Consider the following 15,179-nt stretch of genomic DNA (forward strand, 5'->3'; position numbering starts at 1 on the left):
GTAATTTATGATATAATAGCAAAGTTACAGTACAATACGGTAAGATATGAGAATATAATCGTAAACAGTCAAAGGTTTGTGCGTGCGTGTGTGTGTGTGTGTGTGTGTGTGTGTGTGTGTGTGTGTGTGTGTGTGTGTGTGTGTGTGTGTGTGTGTGTGTGTGTGTGTACAAACACACTCCCCTCTCCCCTCTCTGCCTGGCATCAAACAGCTGTCTTTGATGCTTTAATTGATTATAGAGAGCACTAACGAGCACAGAACGAGTTTGATACTTATGGCTCAATCAATCAACTCGGTGCACAACCCTGACCGGGCTCCCCCCTCCCCTCACAGACAAAGAAGTCCTTGCAAGTGATGTCAACAAAACAGTGGACTGTCAACATAAGCTGTGGAACAAAACAGCACAATAGTGGCTGATAAGGGGAATGACTGCTAAAATATTTACACACGCATGCACACACGCACGCACGCACGCACACACACGCGTGCGCGCACACACACACACACACACACACACACACACACACACACACACACACACACACACACACACACACACACACACACACACACACACACACACACACACACACACACACACACACACACAGAGACATACAGTGTATACTCTATATACCGGTATATGTAGCAGAGCGACTCACTGCCTCAACCTGAAGGCCTAAAAAAAGTCCAGTATCTCCCGGTCCATAGGGATATCCCTTTGGTCTAGTGGTTAAGATGTTAGACTTCCATGCGGGAGACCCGGATTTGAATCCCGGGCATTGGTGCCGTGACCCAGATCAGGTTTCCCAGTGGGAGGAGGTAGAAAGGGGGATGAGTGTAGCAGAGTGACTCACTGCCTCAGCCTGATGGCCTCAAAAGTCTAGTATCTCCCCCAGTCTACAGGGATATCCCTTTGGTCAAGTGGTTAAGATATTGGACTTTCATGTGGGAGACCAGAGTTTGCATCCTGGGCGTTACATACTATGATATACAGTATATAAGGCTTAAAGTTACCTAGTTTCCCTTCCCATTTTATAATTTTTTAACTGATGAACTTGCTGTTTTAAGTCAGGTCTCATTCAATGCATTTTGTTAACGTTTCCTTCAATCATTAATCAATGTATTAATTTATATTTAAATAAAACAGTGATGTCCAAGGAATTGCTACAATATGATTTATTGTTTTATTTAATTATTTAATTAGGGAAATAAATACATGCCATAACTGCTGCATGCTGTACAGCAATAGGAAGGACAGGGATGGGCATTGTGAGCAGGAAGAGGAAGTATAAAAAAGCAAGAGGCGGACAGTCGATCAGCAGAAGTCTCTGGATCAAAACGGTTGAAGTAAGGAAGGAATTAACATGTTTATTCTGCACAATCCAGGGTTCAAACTCACAGACATCAACACATAGGCTTTTTGAGTTAATTTATCACCATGGGTCAGGTGAGGAGGACCTAGCTCTGGTCCATAGCGTTAGTGGAGTTTGCTATGGACCAGAGCTAGTGAGGACCCAGAAGCCTATCAAATGTATTAAAGTTAAGCTGGTTGCACACTGCTGCGTTTTTCGTTGCGAAATGCGTTTTTCAGGGCAAGGAGAGAGAGAGAGATAGAGAGAGCAAGGGACAGAGTGGTGCGCGAAACGGGCGCAGTGTGCAAACGTGACTGACATAACGTGACTTTGATTTTTTTATTTGCGTGCTCCGAAATTCACTCCGATATTCGGCCCGAAAAACGCAGCAGTGTGCAACCACCTTTAGTGTCCATGTAGTGAAGTGGACACAGGAGAGTTATTGTCAGGCAACTGCAGGGCTGATGAGGGAATGGAGACAGGTGTGTTAGCCTGATCTCAGACTCACGCAGTAGTCTGAACCTGTGCCCTATTCTAAGCGATTTACGGGGGGGAGACTTTTTGCGAGCGTGCACGCGCGCATCCGCGCACGAGTGATCACGACGCACGGTGATCGAGGCGCACGGTGGACGCGACGCACGGTCACGAGTGTGATTGTGTGTGTGTCTGTCTGTCTGTGCCAGTGACAGTGACAGAACTGCGACCAGAAACATGTAATCAACATTAACAGCTTGGTGAACTCAGCGTGTGTGCGTGTGTGCCTTCCTCAGCCTGCCTGTGTGTGAACTTCGTTTGAATCGTTTCAACTGCTGCGCGGATTGGATATTCGTTAGACCCACCCCCAGCGCTCATTGGAGCAGCCGAAAATAAAAGCCGATTCCTGTACTCAGCTCCAGACCAGAGAAAGAGTCCACTCTGAGAGTGGGCGGGGTCTATGGACTGGAAGCAGGCTACAGGTGTGTAACTGTGCTTGAGGAATGGCCGCCAGAGTGAAGACACAGAAACAGAAATATATGTGACAAATCACAGATGGCTTCTTCATATGTGAATTAAAGCTGAGATTGTACTGTTCTTGTTAAGCTACTGGGTTTTTACCATGGGGCAATGGTTAGGTTGTTGTAGAAAAATGACCAGACAAAGGTTTCCAATTTCTATTTATCCATAAAAGTATGTAAAAGGTGCAGAGGCATTGATGTTGGGTCATAACAAACAAATGAACACATTGGGAAATCAAGAGAAAATACTTCATGGGAGTACTGGCGCAATTTTGAAAAATGTGGTTGTCCCGAGTCCCGACGCAAGGGATAATTGTGTCGGAGGCCATTTAACGTGTGATTCAGGTTTGGTACTGATCGGATCCTGCGTTCGTGATATGGTGTTTTGATTTTAAGAAATAGGCCCCTCCCACGAATCTTCATCACTCCTGAGATGTTTTTCAAGGTAAGGAGATTGAACCCCCCAAAAATCTTGTTTTTGCAAATGGTTACATTTGGCCCATTTGTGGTGCCCCTATGGGTCAAAGTGTAAATCATTCTGGCGGTGAGTTGAGTACACAACACTCAACATATGTGACTCAAATGAGGTTGATTGGACGTTTTGTTCATGATTTTTGGCATTTTGTTTCAAATGGTCTCCTCCCACTAACTTCGGAAGACAATTACGGATGAACGGTATGGACTAGCTATCACCAGATTGTTGATGTATGTTAAGCCCTGCCTCTACTTCTGCCTCTGCCCTGCTGGGTGTTGTGATAGATTATGTAATGACATACGTTGGCACAGGGGATGGCCTAACACTGTGTATAAAATATTAGCAACTGGAAAAGGATTTGAAAAATGGGTTAAACAGAGGAGGATTGTCATTATGAGGGCTTCTCTAGACATACACATGCTTCCATACATGTACTTGATGTTGTTCTCTTCATTCTCTCCTTTGTCTTCCTCGGCATCCTCTTCTTGTGAGTTACAGGCACAGTTTAAATTCAAAAGAATCTACAAGGCTGGTGACTTTATTCTGGGTGGCTTGTTTGCGATACACTTCTCCTCTGTCTTCCCTGAGTTGTCTTTCACCTCCAAGCAACAGGACCTCACTTGCTATGGGTGAGTATCACACATATACAAAAGCAACCAGAACAGGTACATTGTGTTGATATACTGTATATTATCATAGGATTATTTGAATTATTTATTTGAATAATTTCTACCAAGATAAATATTCAAGGTTACAGTGTAATTTGTGTCTGTTAGATTTGACATTCCCGGCTTCAGGATGGCCCAGACCATGGCCTTTGCAATTGCTGAGATCAACAGAAACCCCAGCCTACTACCCAACGTGACTCTGGGATATAGTCTCTATGATAACTGTCTCACACTTGGAGTTGGGTTCCGTGCAGCGTTGTCATTGGTCAGTGGGAGAGAGGAGCAGTTTCAGTTGGATGAGAGCTGTGTTGGCTCCCCTCCAGTGCTTGGCATTGTTGGCGACGATCCCTCAACACATTCTATTGCCATCTCTAGTGTATTAGGTTTGTACAGAGTGTCCATGGTATGTTCCCTACTTGAACCCCCTTTCATCATCACCAAATTCATTGATGACTTCTTTTTGGATATTTTTGGTTATTACAAATCTAATATAATGATAAACATTGTATGTCGTCTTTCTACAGCCTGATATAGAACACAATATATACTTGAGCTGGCAGACTTTGAATGGAGCATATTAAGGAGTATTGTGTGTGATATTCAGCTTTTTATATGTATTATAACATTGCATCCTTAAGAGGAGAGAGAGAGAGAGAGAGAGAGAGAGAGAGAGAGAGAGAGAGAGAGAGAGAGAGAGAGAGAGAGAGAGAGAGAGAGAGAGCTGCTCCCGCGCTGTGGAACAGCATTCCACACTCCGTTAGATCCGCCCCCTCAATCGACTCTTTTAAATCCAGGCTTAAAACCCTGTTTTATTCACAAGCTTTTGAACTCCCCTGACACGTCCTCTTTGCCTTATTATTGATTGTAATTGTTTTATGTTAATGTGCTCCTGGATGTTTATTATTGTTGCATTATCGTTGTATTAGTATTGTGTTAGTTTACTGTTACTGTGATGATGAAATGCCTGTACAGCACTTTGGTACAGCGGAAGTTGTTTTTAAATGTGCTTTATAAATAAACGTGATTTGATTTGATTTGAGAGAGAGAGAGAGAGTGAGAGAGACAGAGAGACAGAGGGGGGGGGGGGGGGGCGGACAGAGAGAGGGTGAGGAGGTGATTACCACATTGGATAATGTTGTTATTGCGTGTACTATAATGAAAAAGCCATTGTCCGTATCGCTTTGTAAAAAGTATACTGTAAGCCCAGTGATTAATTGCGGATAAAAAAGCATGCTGTGTGTTTCGTCAAGGTCGCTGTCCATGGTACTGAAGGGTTCATATCATATTCTATGGGATATCTAGAGTCTCTAGACCTTACACTGTGATTTTAGGGTAGTCTGTGTGTTTGTCAAAAGAAGGCATTCTGCTCCAATTGGTTTCTGGCCTCCTGATGGTAAAAGCTGCCACTATGTGTTCACACTTCACAGGCCCTTCTTTTGTTCACAGCACCTTCTTTTATGTTATTTTTTTGGAGCTGTGATTGGAAATGTGCACCAAGTGCATGGGCAATGGGATTGAGCAGGGGATTTGAGTGAGGAGCTGTATTTCTCCCTGCTCTGCTCCACTAACATGTTTTGCAAGGGAAAATATACAAAGAAAATGTAGTATATTTAAGCAATATTACACAAGAAGGTGTGGGTTTTGCGCTTGTTTGATAAGACCTGTGTGGTAATGCTCATTATTCGCACGGGTGGAAAGCTATTTCAGCCAATGAAATTGCTTTGTCGGAACTATCTGTTGTATAATACAGAACATATCTTTTGTGTCTTTTTCAGGTAAGTTACTTTTCCACATGCTCCTGTCTGAGTGACCAGAATAAGTTCCCATCTTTCTTTAGGACAATCCCAAGTGATGCTTTCCAGGTGAAATTCTACACACTAAAAATCTGTTGGTATCAAGTAGTACATGGACACACACACACACACACACACACACACACACACACACACACACACACACACACACACACACACACGCACACACACGCACACACATGCACACACGCACTCAGTATAATACTGCTGGAGCAGCTGAAGGATCTGGTTTAGGTTCAGTGTCAAAAGAAAATGAATGCGGATCTACCGGTATGCAGGAGATTCACAGATTTTCCACTACAGCAGTGGTTCTCAACCTTTTCAGCCTGTGACCCCCAAAATATTTATATTTTAACTGAGGACCCCCCCACCCCACCTTGACGAGCACTACTAAGAATTGAGGCATTACATTTTGAATAACACGGTTCTATTGTGAAAATAGCCAATCTACATGCTTACAACGTTGTGAGCATGTAGATCGGCTATTTTCACAATTACTGCCTCTAATATTTAGAATATGGCCAATGTTTATTTTTTATTTTATTTTAGAGGTATTAAAAGGGCCATAAAAGTCCTTAACCCTTAAAGGGGAGTTTCGGTCAAAAACGACTTTCCTACCTTTAAAATGTTGATTCAGGAAGCTTCTGGGTTGATCCTGGTTAGTTTTGACCCATAGCAGCATTTTGTTCTATTTTGGATTTTCTCCCCTGCACCCCACGGCTCCAAACGGCACCTCTTGGGTCACTCCATAATCCGGTTATTATTCTCGCTCAAAACTCACTTTTCTCGCTCGGTCTCAGTCCCTGGTAACGTTGTTAGCATATACGAGCTACAACAGCTCCAGGTCGCCGCCATGTTTGTTTACAAGAAGCTCAACTCTGAACTCTCAGCCCTGCAAGAGAAACACTGGGAAATCCCATACCCGTTGGGAAACGCGCGTTCACGAGCTGCTGCTGCTGCTCACAGCTCCACCCCCCTCCCCCCACAGCCTGTTGTGCCTGTTGAGGTAGACAAGAGGCTACACCATACATCACTCTGCAGACTTTGTCGACATAGTTACATCTTTTTTCTTTGGCTAAGAGCATTTTTGTGTTTTATTGTTCGTCGCGCGTCGGGGAGTCACGCGATACAAAACGTGATTTCACAGTGTTCTCTCCTGGGCTGAGAGTTCAGAGTTGAGCTAAAAGTAAACAAACATGGCGGCGACCAGGAGCTGGTGTAGCTTGGATTTGCTAACAACGTTACCAGGGACTGAGACCGAGCGAGAAAAGTGAGTTTTGAGCGAGAATAATAACCGGATTATGGAGTGACCCAAGAGGTGCCGTTTGGAGCCGTGGGGTGCAGGGGAGAAAATCCAAAATGGAACAAAATGCTGCTATGGGTCAAAACTAACCAGGATCAACCCAGAAGCTTCCTGAATCAACATTTTAAAGGTAGGAAAGTCGTTTTTGACCGAAACTCCCCTTTAAGTGCTGTTCGGGTCATTTTGACCCGTTTTACATTTTCATTTGGAAAAAAAAGGTAGAAGTTTAAATTGTTTCCACCTGAAACTCACTGGCCTTAAAGATTCTTCTGAGATGAACATGTAAAAAAAAATATTTTTGCACTACACCCATGCTACACCCCCCTCATATTTTTTGAACCTTAAGTGCTGTTCGGGTCATTTTGACCCGGAAGCACAGATGCACAGAAATACACAGTATTATGCCAAAACAGAGACACACAGTCACCCCCACTTGTAACACCCCCCTTCCGAAGCCCCATTCCGAACCCTCCCCCCCCTTTCCGCACCCCCCCCCCCCCCCCCTCCCCACACTTAACCCCTGATGCACAGAAATGCAAGGAATCATGTACAAACACAGATACACAATCACCCCCTAACCCCTTCCACCCCTCCAACCCCCCTCACCTCGCCCTTACCCCCTCCCCTCCAAACCCCCAAACCTCTGTCCTAGTGTATACGTTCAAGTGTATATTCATATGTGACGTTCATGTGTGTTCACATGTGTGTTCAGCTCTATGTGAGAATGATGTCCTGTTGAACCACAAGTATTCAATTAATGGGCATGTGATATAATGTGAATAATCTAACCTGCAGCAGGTCTTATCCCTCCATTCTTATATCCATCAGGTCCAAGCTATGCTCCAGATTATAAGGCGGTTCGGGTGGACCTGGGCAGGACTGCTGTTTACTGATGACGCCTATGGCCGCAATGCTGCCCGATCCCTCCAGGCTGAGCTGGCCCAGTCTGGTCTGGGTTGTCTGGCATATGTGGAGGTTCTGCCCTGGGACCATGACCAAGCTGAACTCCAGAGGATTGTCACTGTGATGAAGAAATCCACAGCTCGTGTGGTCATTGCATTTGAACATGGGAGCAATATGGTTAATCTCATGGAGGAGGTTGGAGTTATTATGATACAAATAGAAGTATTCTGAAATTATTAATATATCCTGCATGGCAAAGTACTTCACCGCGATCAGCACCACATTTCTTGTGCACGCCACCAATAGCCCAGGGCAATCAATAGGATCTCAATGATATTATGTTAGAGGGACGTATTGCTGTTATCAGGCCCCATCTTGTTTTTAACGGCAATGCAATTTAATCCCTTTTTCAGATTAATCAATTTAAAATGTCAGTAATTGTATATTTGTTGCCTTTGATCTCAATACTAATAAGCACACATATAGTCATATGTCATATGTATTATACTGTATAGGTGGTAAAGCAAAATGTGACAGGTCTGCAATGGATGGCCAGTGAGGCCTGGACAACAGATCCTATACTCCAGACTCTAGAATTCATGCCGTACCTGGGAGGCACCCTGGGCATTGCCATCCGTCGTGGAGAGATACCAGGTCTCAAGGACTTCTTGTTAAAAATACATCCTGACAACAGCCGTGACAATACCATAGTGAGTTTTTTGGTTTGTTTTTGTATTTAAGTAGCAATTTTGTTTTCATTCATAAGCTATTAGATTTATGTTATCCTTTTCTTTCAGATGAGGCGGTTTTGGGAGCACACGTTTCAGTGTAAATTTCCTCCCCTTCCGTCAGAGTGGGTGGACGATGGTGGAAGGGTGTGTACTGGACAAGAGGACCTAGGAACAGCAGAAACTGCCCTTTTGGATGTGTCTGACCTCAGGCCAGAGTATAACGTGTACAAGGCTGTGTATTCTCTGGCCCATGCCCTCCATGACATGTTGCAGTGTGTGCCAGGAAGAGGGCCTTTCACTGGGCACAGCTGTGCCAATTTGCAGACAATACAGCCATGGCAGGTGTAATGTTATTTCAGAGGTTACCTGGTGATTTTTCTGCTTGGGTTCAAATTTAGAATAATAATGAATTGATGAATATGACATCATTAAAAATCAAGACAAAAAAGTACGATGAAAAATGCATTATGTTTTATAGTTATTACAGTATGTTATTATAGTGATTGAAGTACACGTATAGTGATACTAATTGCCTGGTTTTAAATGTTCGTCAATGTTTGGAACAAGCCTTTTTTGGGGTATACTTACTAAGTTACTACTGTATGTCGAGGTAGTTAAGTGTGTCAAAATTAAATGTAATACTTGCTGTTGTAACCTTATGCAGTGAGGCATTGCCAGACTCCAGCTTCTATGAGTGAAGCTATTGCCTAGCTACACTGTACATCATGTTTGCAGCAGGTCATAACAGCAAAAGGGTGCTCTACTAAGTACACTAAAGATAAGACACTTGTCGTGAAGGGGTGGAATAATTTTTAGCCTGCCGTAGTCATTGGAGAAACCACTTGTAATTTTAGCTGTGTGAGCTATTTAAATTATAATTTTTAGTTTATTTCACAGAGTTGACAGTTTGTGGATATTGCCAATAAGCCGTATTTGCAGTGTTGTGTGAATAATTGGTGCACATTGTACATCAAATTCTATTTCCCATGTCTATGTAGACAGCATCCATTGTACTGTAACTATACAGTACACTATTTTGTGTATTGTATTCAATAGGTTTTATACTCTCTTGCTCTTCATAATTTTGCTCACCACCATTTCTAGCTTGTGTATTACCTGGAAAGGATCGAGTTCACCACACCATTTGGTGATCATGTATCATTTGATGAAAATGGTGACGCTTTACCAATCTATGATGTCATGAACTGGGCGTGGCTCCCTGATGGAAGCACAAAGGTTCTCAATGTAGGTGTGGTCAAGAAGTCAGCCTCTTCTGCAGGTGAAGAACTCATCCTGGATGAAGACAGAATCTTCTGGAACTTTGAATCCAAAAAGGTCACTTCAGCTTTCTAAAACAGCTCATGTTGAGCTCATGATGTGAATGAAATCCAGTTTAGAGTTTTTTACTAATCATTGCTACTTTCCTTTGTAGCCTCCTCGGTCAGTGTGCAGTGAGAGCTGTTCACCTGGAACCCGTGTGGCCAGAAGGAAAGGGGAACCTGTCTGCTGCTTTGACTGCATTGCTTGTTCCGAGGGAGAGATCAGCAATGAGACTGGTAGGTTTTAGCAATGTACAGAAGGTTATCTTTAGGACAATACTGTACTTGACCATACATTTAACCTTGCTGTCTTTATCAGACTCTACAAAGTGCACCAGTTGTCCAGAGGACTTCTGGTCCAGTCCCCAGCGTGACCACTGTGTCCCTAAGAGCCTGGAGTTCCTCTTAGCGGGGCAGATAAATGCATTTTTGCACTAAAATACTTCAGAAGTGGAAAGAAACCTAAAACTTTTCACAAGTACTCCTTAGGGGTTGTTCCTATGATAAAACACATTAGACACTGAAAAATCTAAATGGCTGCCATGTTTCCAAGATGGCTGCCTCTGAACAGTACGCCAGCCAGTTAATGTCCGATTTTCATAATATTAGAGTTGTTTTGTAGGTTTTAAAACATCCTGAGTTCATTTATTACACTTTTAAAGCAGCCAGAATAACTTTTCTGACTTTTGGTTGGGGTCTTTCCTCACCTGGGACCCCCCAAACAGACCCCTGAGCCTATCTCAGTAATCGCATTGCTCCTGCTCCAGAGCAATGTTAAATTAGATCATAACTGAAGCATTAAAGTTGTTGTAACTGGGCTCTGAAAGCAAAAATTAGTAGTAGCAAATACCCAGGGGTCTTCCACAGGGGGTCCGGGACCCAGAGGGGGTCCTCAGAGTTACTACAGGGGGCCTGCCGAATCTTGATGGGGAAGTTCTTTTCTTTTTTTTAACTGTTTTAATTAGTATTCTCAGTATTATTTATTACATTTTTGTGTTAGACAGACAGGTTCACAGGTGTTACTGCAGGGATTGCAAGAATTAAGGTATTGCAAAATCTCACTTTGGGCGCGCAGTCTAACATGTCCATTTATTACGCTGCACCCACATTGACAACACAACACACACATACCTCTTTGTTATCATCACCCCAAAAAAACCCGCACCATATCCTCTTAAAGAGCTCACGGTCAATTGTACCCCAAAGAAATTCACTATACATGTCCTCCCTAATAGTGTTGACAGTTTCCACTATAGCATTTGCAGGGAGGAGAGTGCAAGGCAGGTTATTGTTTGAGCAGCTGCACCGTCCCTTGTAACCTGCTTTGCAGCCACATTTGATGAGCTCAAGTACTGCCTTTGCAGCAGGGAGGGCAAGAAACCTGACTGTTCATACCCTCCACTCTCTGAATTCCATCTATTTTTTTCAATTGATGGAAGCTCAGGGCAATTTGTCAGGTATGACAAAGTAGGCATCATAATAGGATACCTTCATCAAGGGACATGATTTTGAGGAAGTGCAAACACATGAAGAGGCTGATACCCCGATTCCTTATCAAGTCCTTGCCTCCGGTACAAAAAAAAGGAAATTTATATATTCGAGTGAGTTCAAGTTATTGGATGTTACAAATGTCAAGGGTTCCTTTGCGTACATAGTTTTTCAGGTGCTGACTGGGGAGTAACAATTGTTGGAATCACCAAAAAGACATCAATGCCTACTTGATGATGATGATGATGACCAAGCCATTAACCGCTTCAAGGACCTTGGCAAGGTCATTGGCCATTCCTCCTGAGCTTATAAATGATGAGCTTCCATCAACATTGCAGTCGGAACATTTTGCATGCCATGTTTACAGTTCAAAAGGTCCAACAACCCTGGGATTACTCAGATGGGAACTATTTCTGTCAAAGAACTTGGAGGGTGAGATGCTACCTCCAACTCGTGCTGCACTGCTACCACATTACCGCCGCGCCAACTCTGTCACAATGCAGGATAAATCATACCTGATCATACCATACCCTGTGCTTCCACCAATCAAAGAAAATGGATGGAATTCAGAGAGTGGAGGGTATATTCCAGTCAGGTTTCTTGCTCTCCCTGCTCCAAAGGCAGTACTTGAGCTCATCAAATGTGTCTGCAAAGCAGGTTGTAAGGGACGGTGCAGCTGCTCAAATAACCTGCCTTTCACTCTATGCTATGGTGGAGACTGTGTCAACACTATTAGGTTGGACATTGAAGATGATGATGATGAAGACGAATATATTCTGCATGTCTGAAATTACTGTATTGTAGTGAATCTCTTTGGGCGTAATTGACCATGGGCTCTAATAAGGTGAGGGTTTTGGGGTGACAATAACAAAGAGGTGTGTGTGTGTGTGTGTGTGCGTGCGTGCGTGCGTGCGTGCGTGTGGTCAGTGTGAGTGCAGTGCAATAAATGGAAATGTTGTTCTGCGCCCAAAGTGAAAAGTTGCAATACCTTCATTATTGCAATCCCTGCAGTAACAGCTGTCAACCATAACTGTTTAACACATTTTTTTTATAAATAATACTGAGAATACTAATAAACCATCAAAGTACAATACCAGGAAACCAGGATACATAAAAACATTCGAAGTTTCAACAAAAAAAATTGAGATTTGGCAGGCCCCCTGTAGTAGCTCTGAGGATCCCCCAGGGGTCCCGGACCCCCCGTGGAAGACCTCTGTTATTTGCTACTAGTCATTTTTTATTTCAGAGCATATTTCAGATCTAATATAACATTGCTCTGGAGCAGGAGCAGAGCGATTACTGAAATAGGCTCAGGGGTCTGTCTGGGGGGTCCCAGGTGAGGAAAGACCCCAACCAAAAGTCAGAAAGGTTATTCTGGCTGCTTTAAAAGTGTAATAAATGAACTCAGGATGTTTTAAAACCTACAAAACAACTTTAATATTATGAAAATTCAATATTAACTGGCTGGCGTCCTGTAAAACATATCCGAAAAGGCGGCCATCTTTAAAACTGGCGGCCATTTTGAAAATTAAGTGTCTAATGTGATTTTTCTAAAGAATGACCCAAGAGGTACACTCTGTAAAATTTTGGTGCTTCTTTCCAGAACTGAAGTATTGTTCTCCTTAACTGCCCCGCTATCTCCTACCACGAGGCCCTGGGTATCTCCTTGACAACCATCTCATTGTTGGGCACAATTATCTCTACCATTGTCCTGGGAATCTTCATCTACCATCGAGACACACCCATGGTGCGCGCCAACAACTCTGAACTCAGCTTCCTTCTCTTGTTTTCCCTCATACTGTGTTTCTTGTGTTCTCTGCTGTTCATTGGCCGTCCCAGGATGTGGACCTGCCAGCTGAGACATGCAGCGTTTGGCATCAGCTTTACGCTGTGTGTTTCCTGTGTCCTGGTAAAGACTATGGTGGTGTTGGCCGTGTTCAAAGCCTCCAAGCCTGGAGGAGCAGACATTATGAAGTGGTTTGGTGCAACGCAGCAGAGAGGAACACTTCTGGCTCTTACTTCCGTTCAGGCAGCCGTCTGCGTCGCCTGGCTTGTTTCTGCCTCTCCAACTCCTCATAAAAACACACAATACCACAATGATAAGATAGTCTATGAGTGTGATGTGGGATCAACAGTTGGTTTTGCAGTTTTACTGGGTTATATTGGTTTACTGGCTCTCCTAAGCTGCCTCCTAGCATTCATGGCAAGGAATCTTCCAGACAACTTTAATGAAGCCAAGTTAATCACTTTCAGCATGTTGATCTTCTGTGCCGTGTGGATCGCCTTCATCCCAGCGTATATCAGCTCTCCGGGCAAATATGCAGATGTTGTGGAGGTGTTTGCTATTTTAGCATCTAGTTTTGGCCTGTTGGTGGCACTGTTTGGACCAAAGTGTTATATAATCCTTTTGAAACCTGAGAGAAACACTAAGAAGTCCATCATGGGTCGAAGTGACACCAAGACGTAGAAGCACATAATTAAAATAAATCTGTATGAAGGTTTTATAATATGACCAACCAATTAGTGCACGTTCACATCAATGTTGATTTTCCCCACAATTGTTTCTAAAGCATGTTTTCATCCTCTGAAAAGCTAAGCCACTGCTCACCCCCATAACCTTCATTCCCATGGTGGATTATTATTCAGTGAAATAAAAACACTTGTGCAAAGACCAGTCACTCTGATGCATAGTGTAGGTACTAACTTACCTTTAATTTGAAAATCACTTTGCATGTTAATTGCTTTTTCCAATATTCAAATCCGTTTAATTAGGTTTGTACTGATCATCCATTCATTATTTTCACATTACAAAAAAGTAAAAAGGAAAGCGAACAAAAACTCTGTCTGTCCCCATTTTCTAATCAGTGGGTAGGGATGGGTTGATAATCGTTGTCCTTTATCGTGATTAAAAAACCCTCACAATAATCTTAACATTGAAGACCCCTGCACTAACAAATAAAACCATGCATCCACACATGATGGAGAGCATCCTGAAACATAATTTATTGTAAGCAAAACAAGACTTTAACTGTCAATGAGATTTCACAGCTGTACAGCTGATCAGTCCCATTAGGGAAAGACAATTCACTCCACCACTCCGGAACTACTCTGCCTAGACTGGGAGAGGATATCTGGCGCATGGAAGGACTAGGCTCTGTGGATTGACTCCTGTCCGGGCCCCTCCTACGTCTCACCAGGTCCTCTTCTGCTCTCACCAGGTCCAAGACCTGTGCGTTGCACCAGACTCCAGCCCCAGACATTTCACTCAGGAGTGGTGGATTCTTGAGCCACAATGGTACTGCAGGCTCCGCTTGCAGCTTGAATTTAAATGCTTTAGACAGACTTTTGTGTTAATCCCCATCCAACTCTACATAGTTAGCAGCTACTTTTAGCCCGATGATTATGAATATGGCCCCTGCTGGAGCTCATGTGCACTTTTCAATGTGCATTTAATATTTAATTTAATGTAATACTAACAATCATGAAAAGCTGAATAGGCTTATCCATTTTAATATCAGTGAATGTTTCTGCAGTTCAGTCACAAACATTCAATAGAGGAATAATATGAACTTAGGTGGGTTACAATTATCATACATAATCGTCTGATCGCAATTATGTGAAACAATCAAAATTACGCAGAATTGTCATAATCGTCATAATGTTGTAAAATGCTCATACATTTTCAAATATTTTACAAAAAATAAAATAGCAGAAATCGTCAATCTAATAGCTCACAATGTTGCTCACAGTGCAACATGTTGTGAGCTTGTAAATCACCTATTTCCAATATTTTTAAAGGTTTTTGAAAGTACAGTATAAAATTATTATTGTAAAACAGTATGTTCACTTAAAGGTGATACACCATGCATTTAAAAAGTATTTATGTCATATTGTTTATGTCCCAAAAACGTTTTTCAAAAGGTTTGAGGCTAAATTACCACTCCTGAATAGAGAGCCTCTCTCATTTTTGAATGGCTCTCAGAGCATTTCAGCTGCAGTACCACCTTTGGCCTGAACTGCGCCACCCCCCCCCCCCCAAAATCATTTTGAAAAAAAAAAAATCTGGATAGCCTGTTTTGAGAACCCGTGGGATACTTTTAACCTTCGCCTTCTCAAAACCAGAGAAAG

The 15,179-nt window shown here is 42.9% G+C and overlaps 1 protein-coding gene across 1 annotated transcript; it reads left to right on the forward strand.

The window, feature by feature from the left end:
* Positions 1–1,441: 1,441 nt before the first annotated feature.
* LOC308306773 (extracellular calcium-sensing receptor-like) lies at positions 1,442–13,518 on the forward strand (the record flags this gene model as incomplete). Its single annotated transcript, XM_080751816.1, has 11 exons — positions 1,442–1,450; positions 3,324–3,454; positions 3,602–3,896; positions 5,269–5,355; positions 7,439–7,708; positions 8,029–8,223; positions 8,311–8,586; positions 9,349–9,579; positions 9,677–9,800; positions 9,883–9,961; positions 12,663–13,518. 11 exons carry the CDS (start codon positions 1,442–1,444, stop codon positions 13,516–13,518), a joined length of 2,553 nt encoding a protein of 850 aa, XP_080607942.1.
* Positions 13,519–15,179: the final 1,661 nt, after the last annotated feature.

This window comes from Nannobrachium achirus (assembly GCF_963921795.1).
Source record: "Nannobrachium achirus genome assembly, chromosome: 21".
Lineage (NCBI taxonomy): Eukaryota > Metazoa > Chordata > Actinopteri > Myctophiformes > Myctophidae > Nannobrachium > Nannobrachium achirus.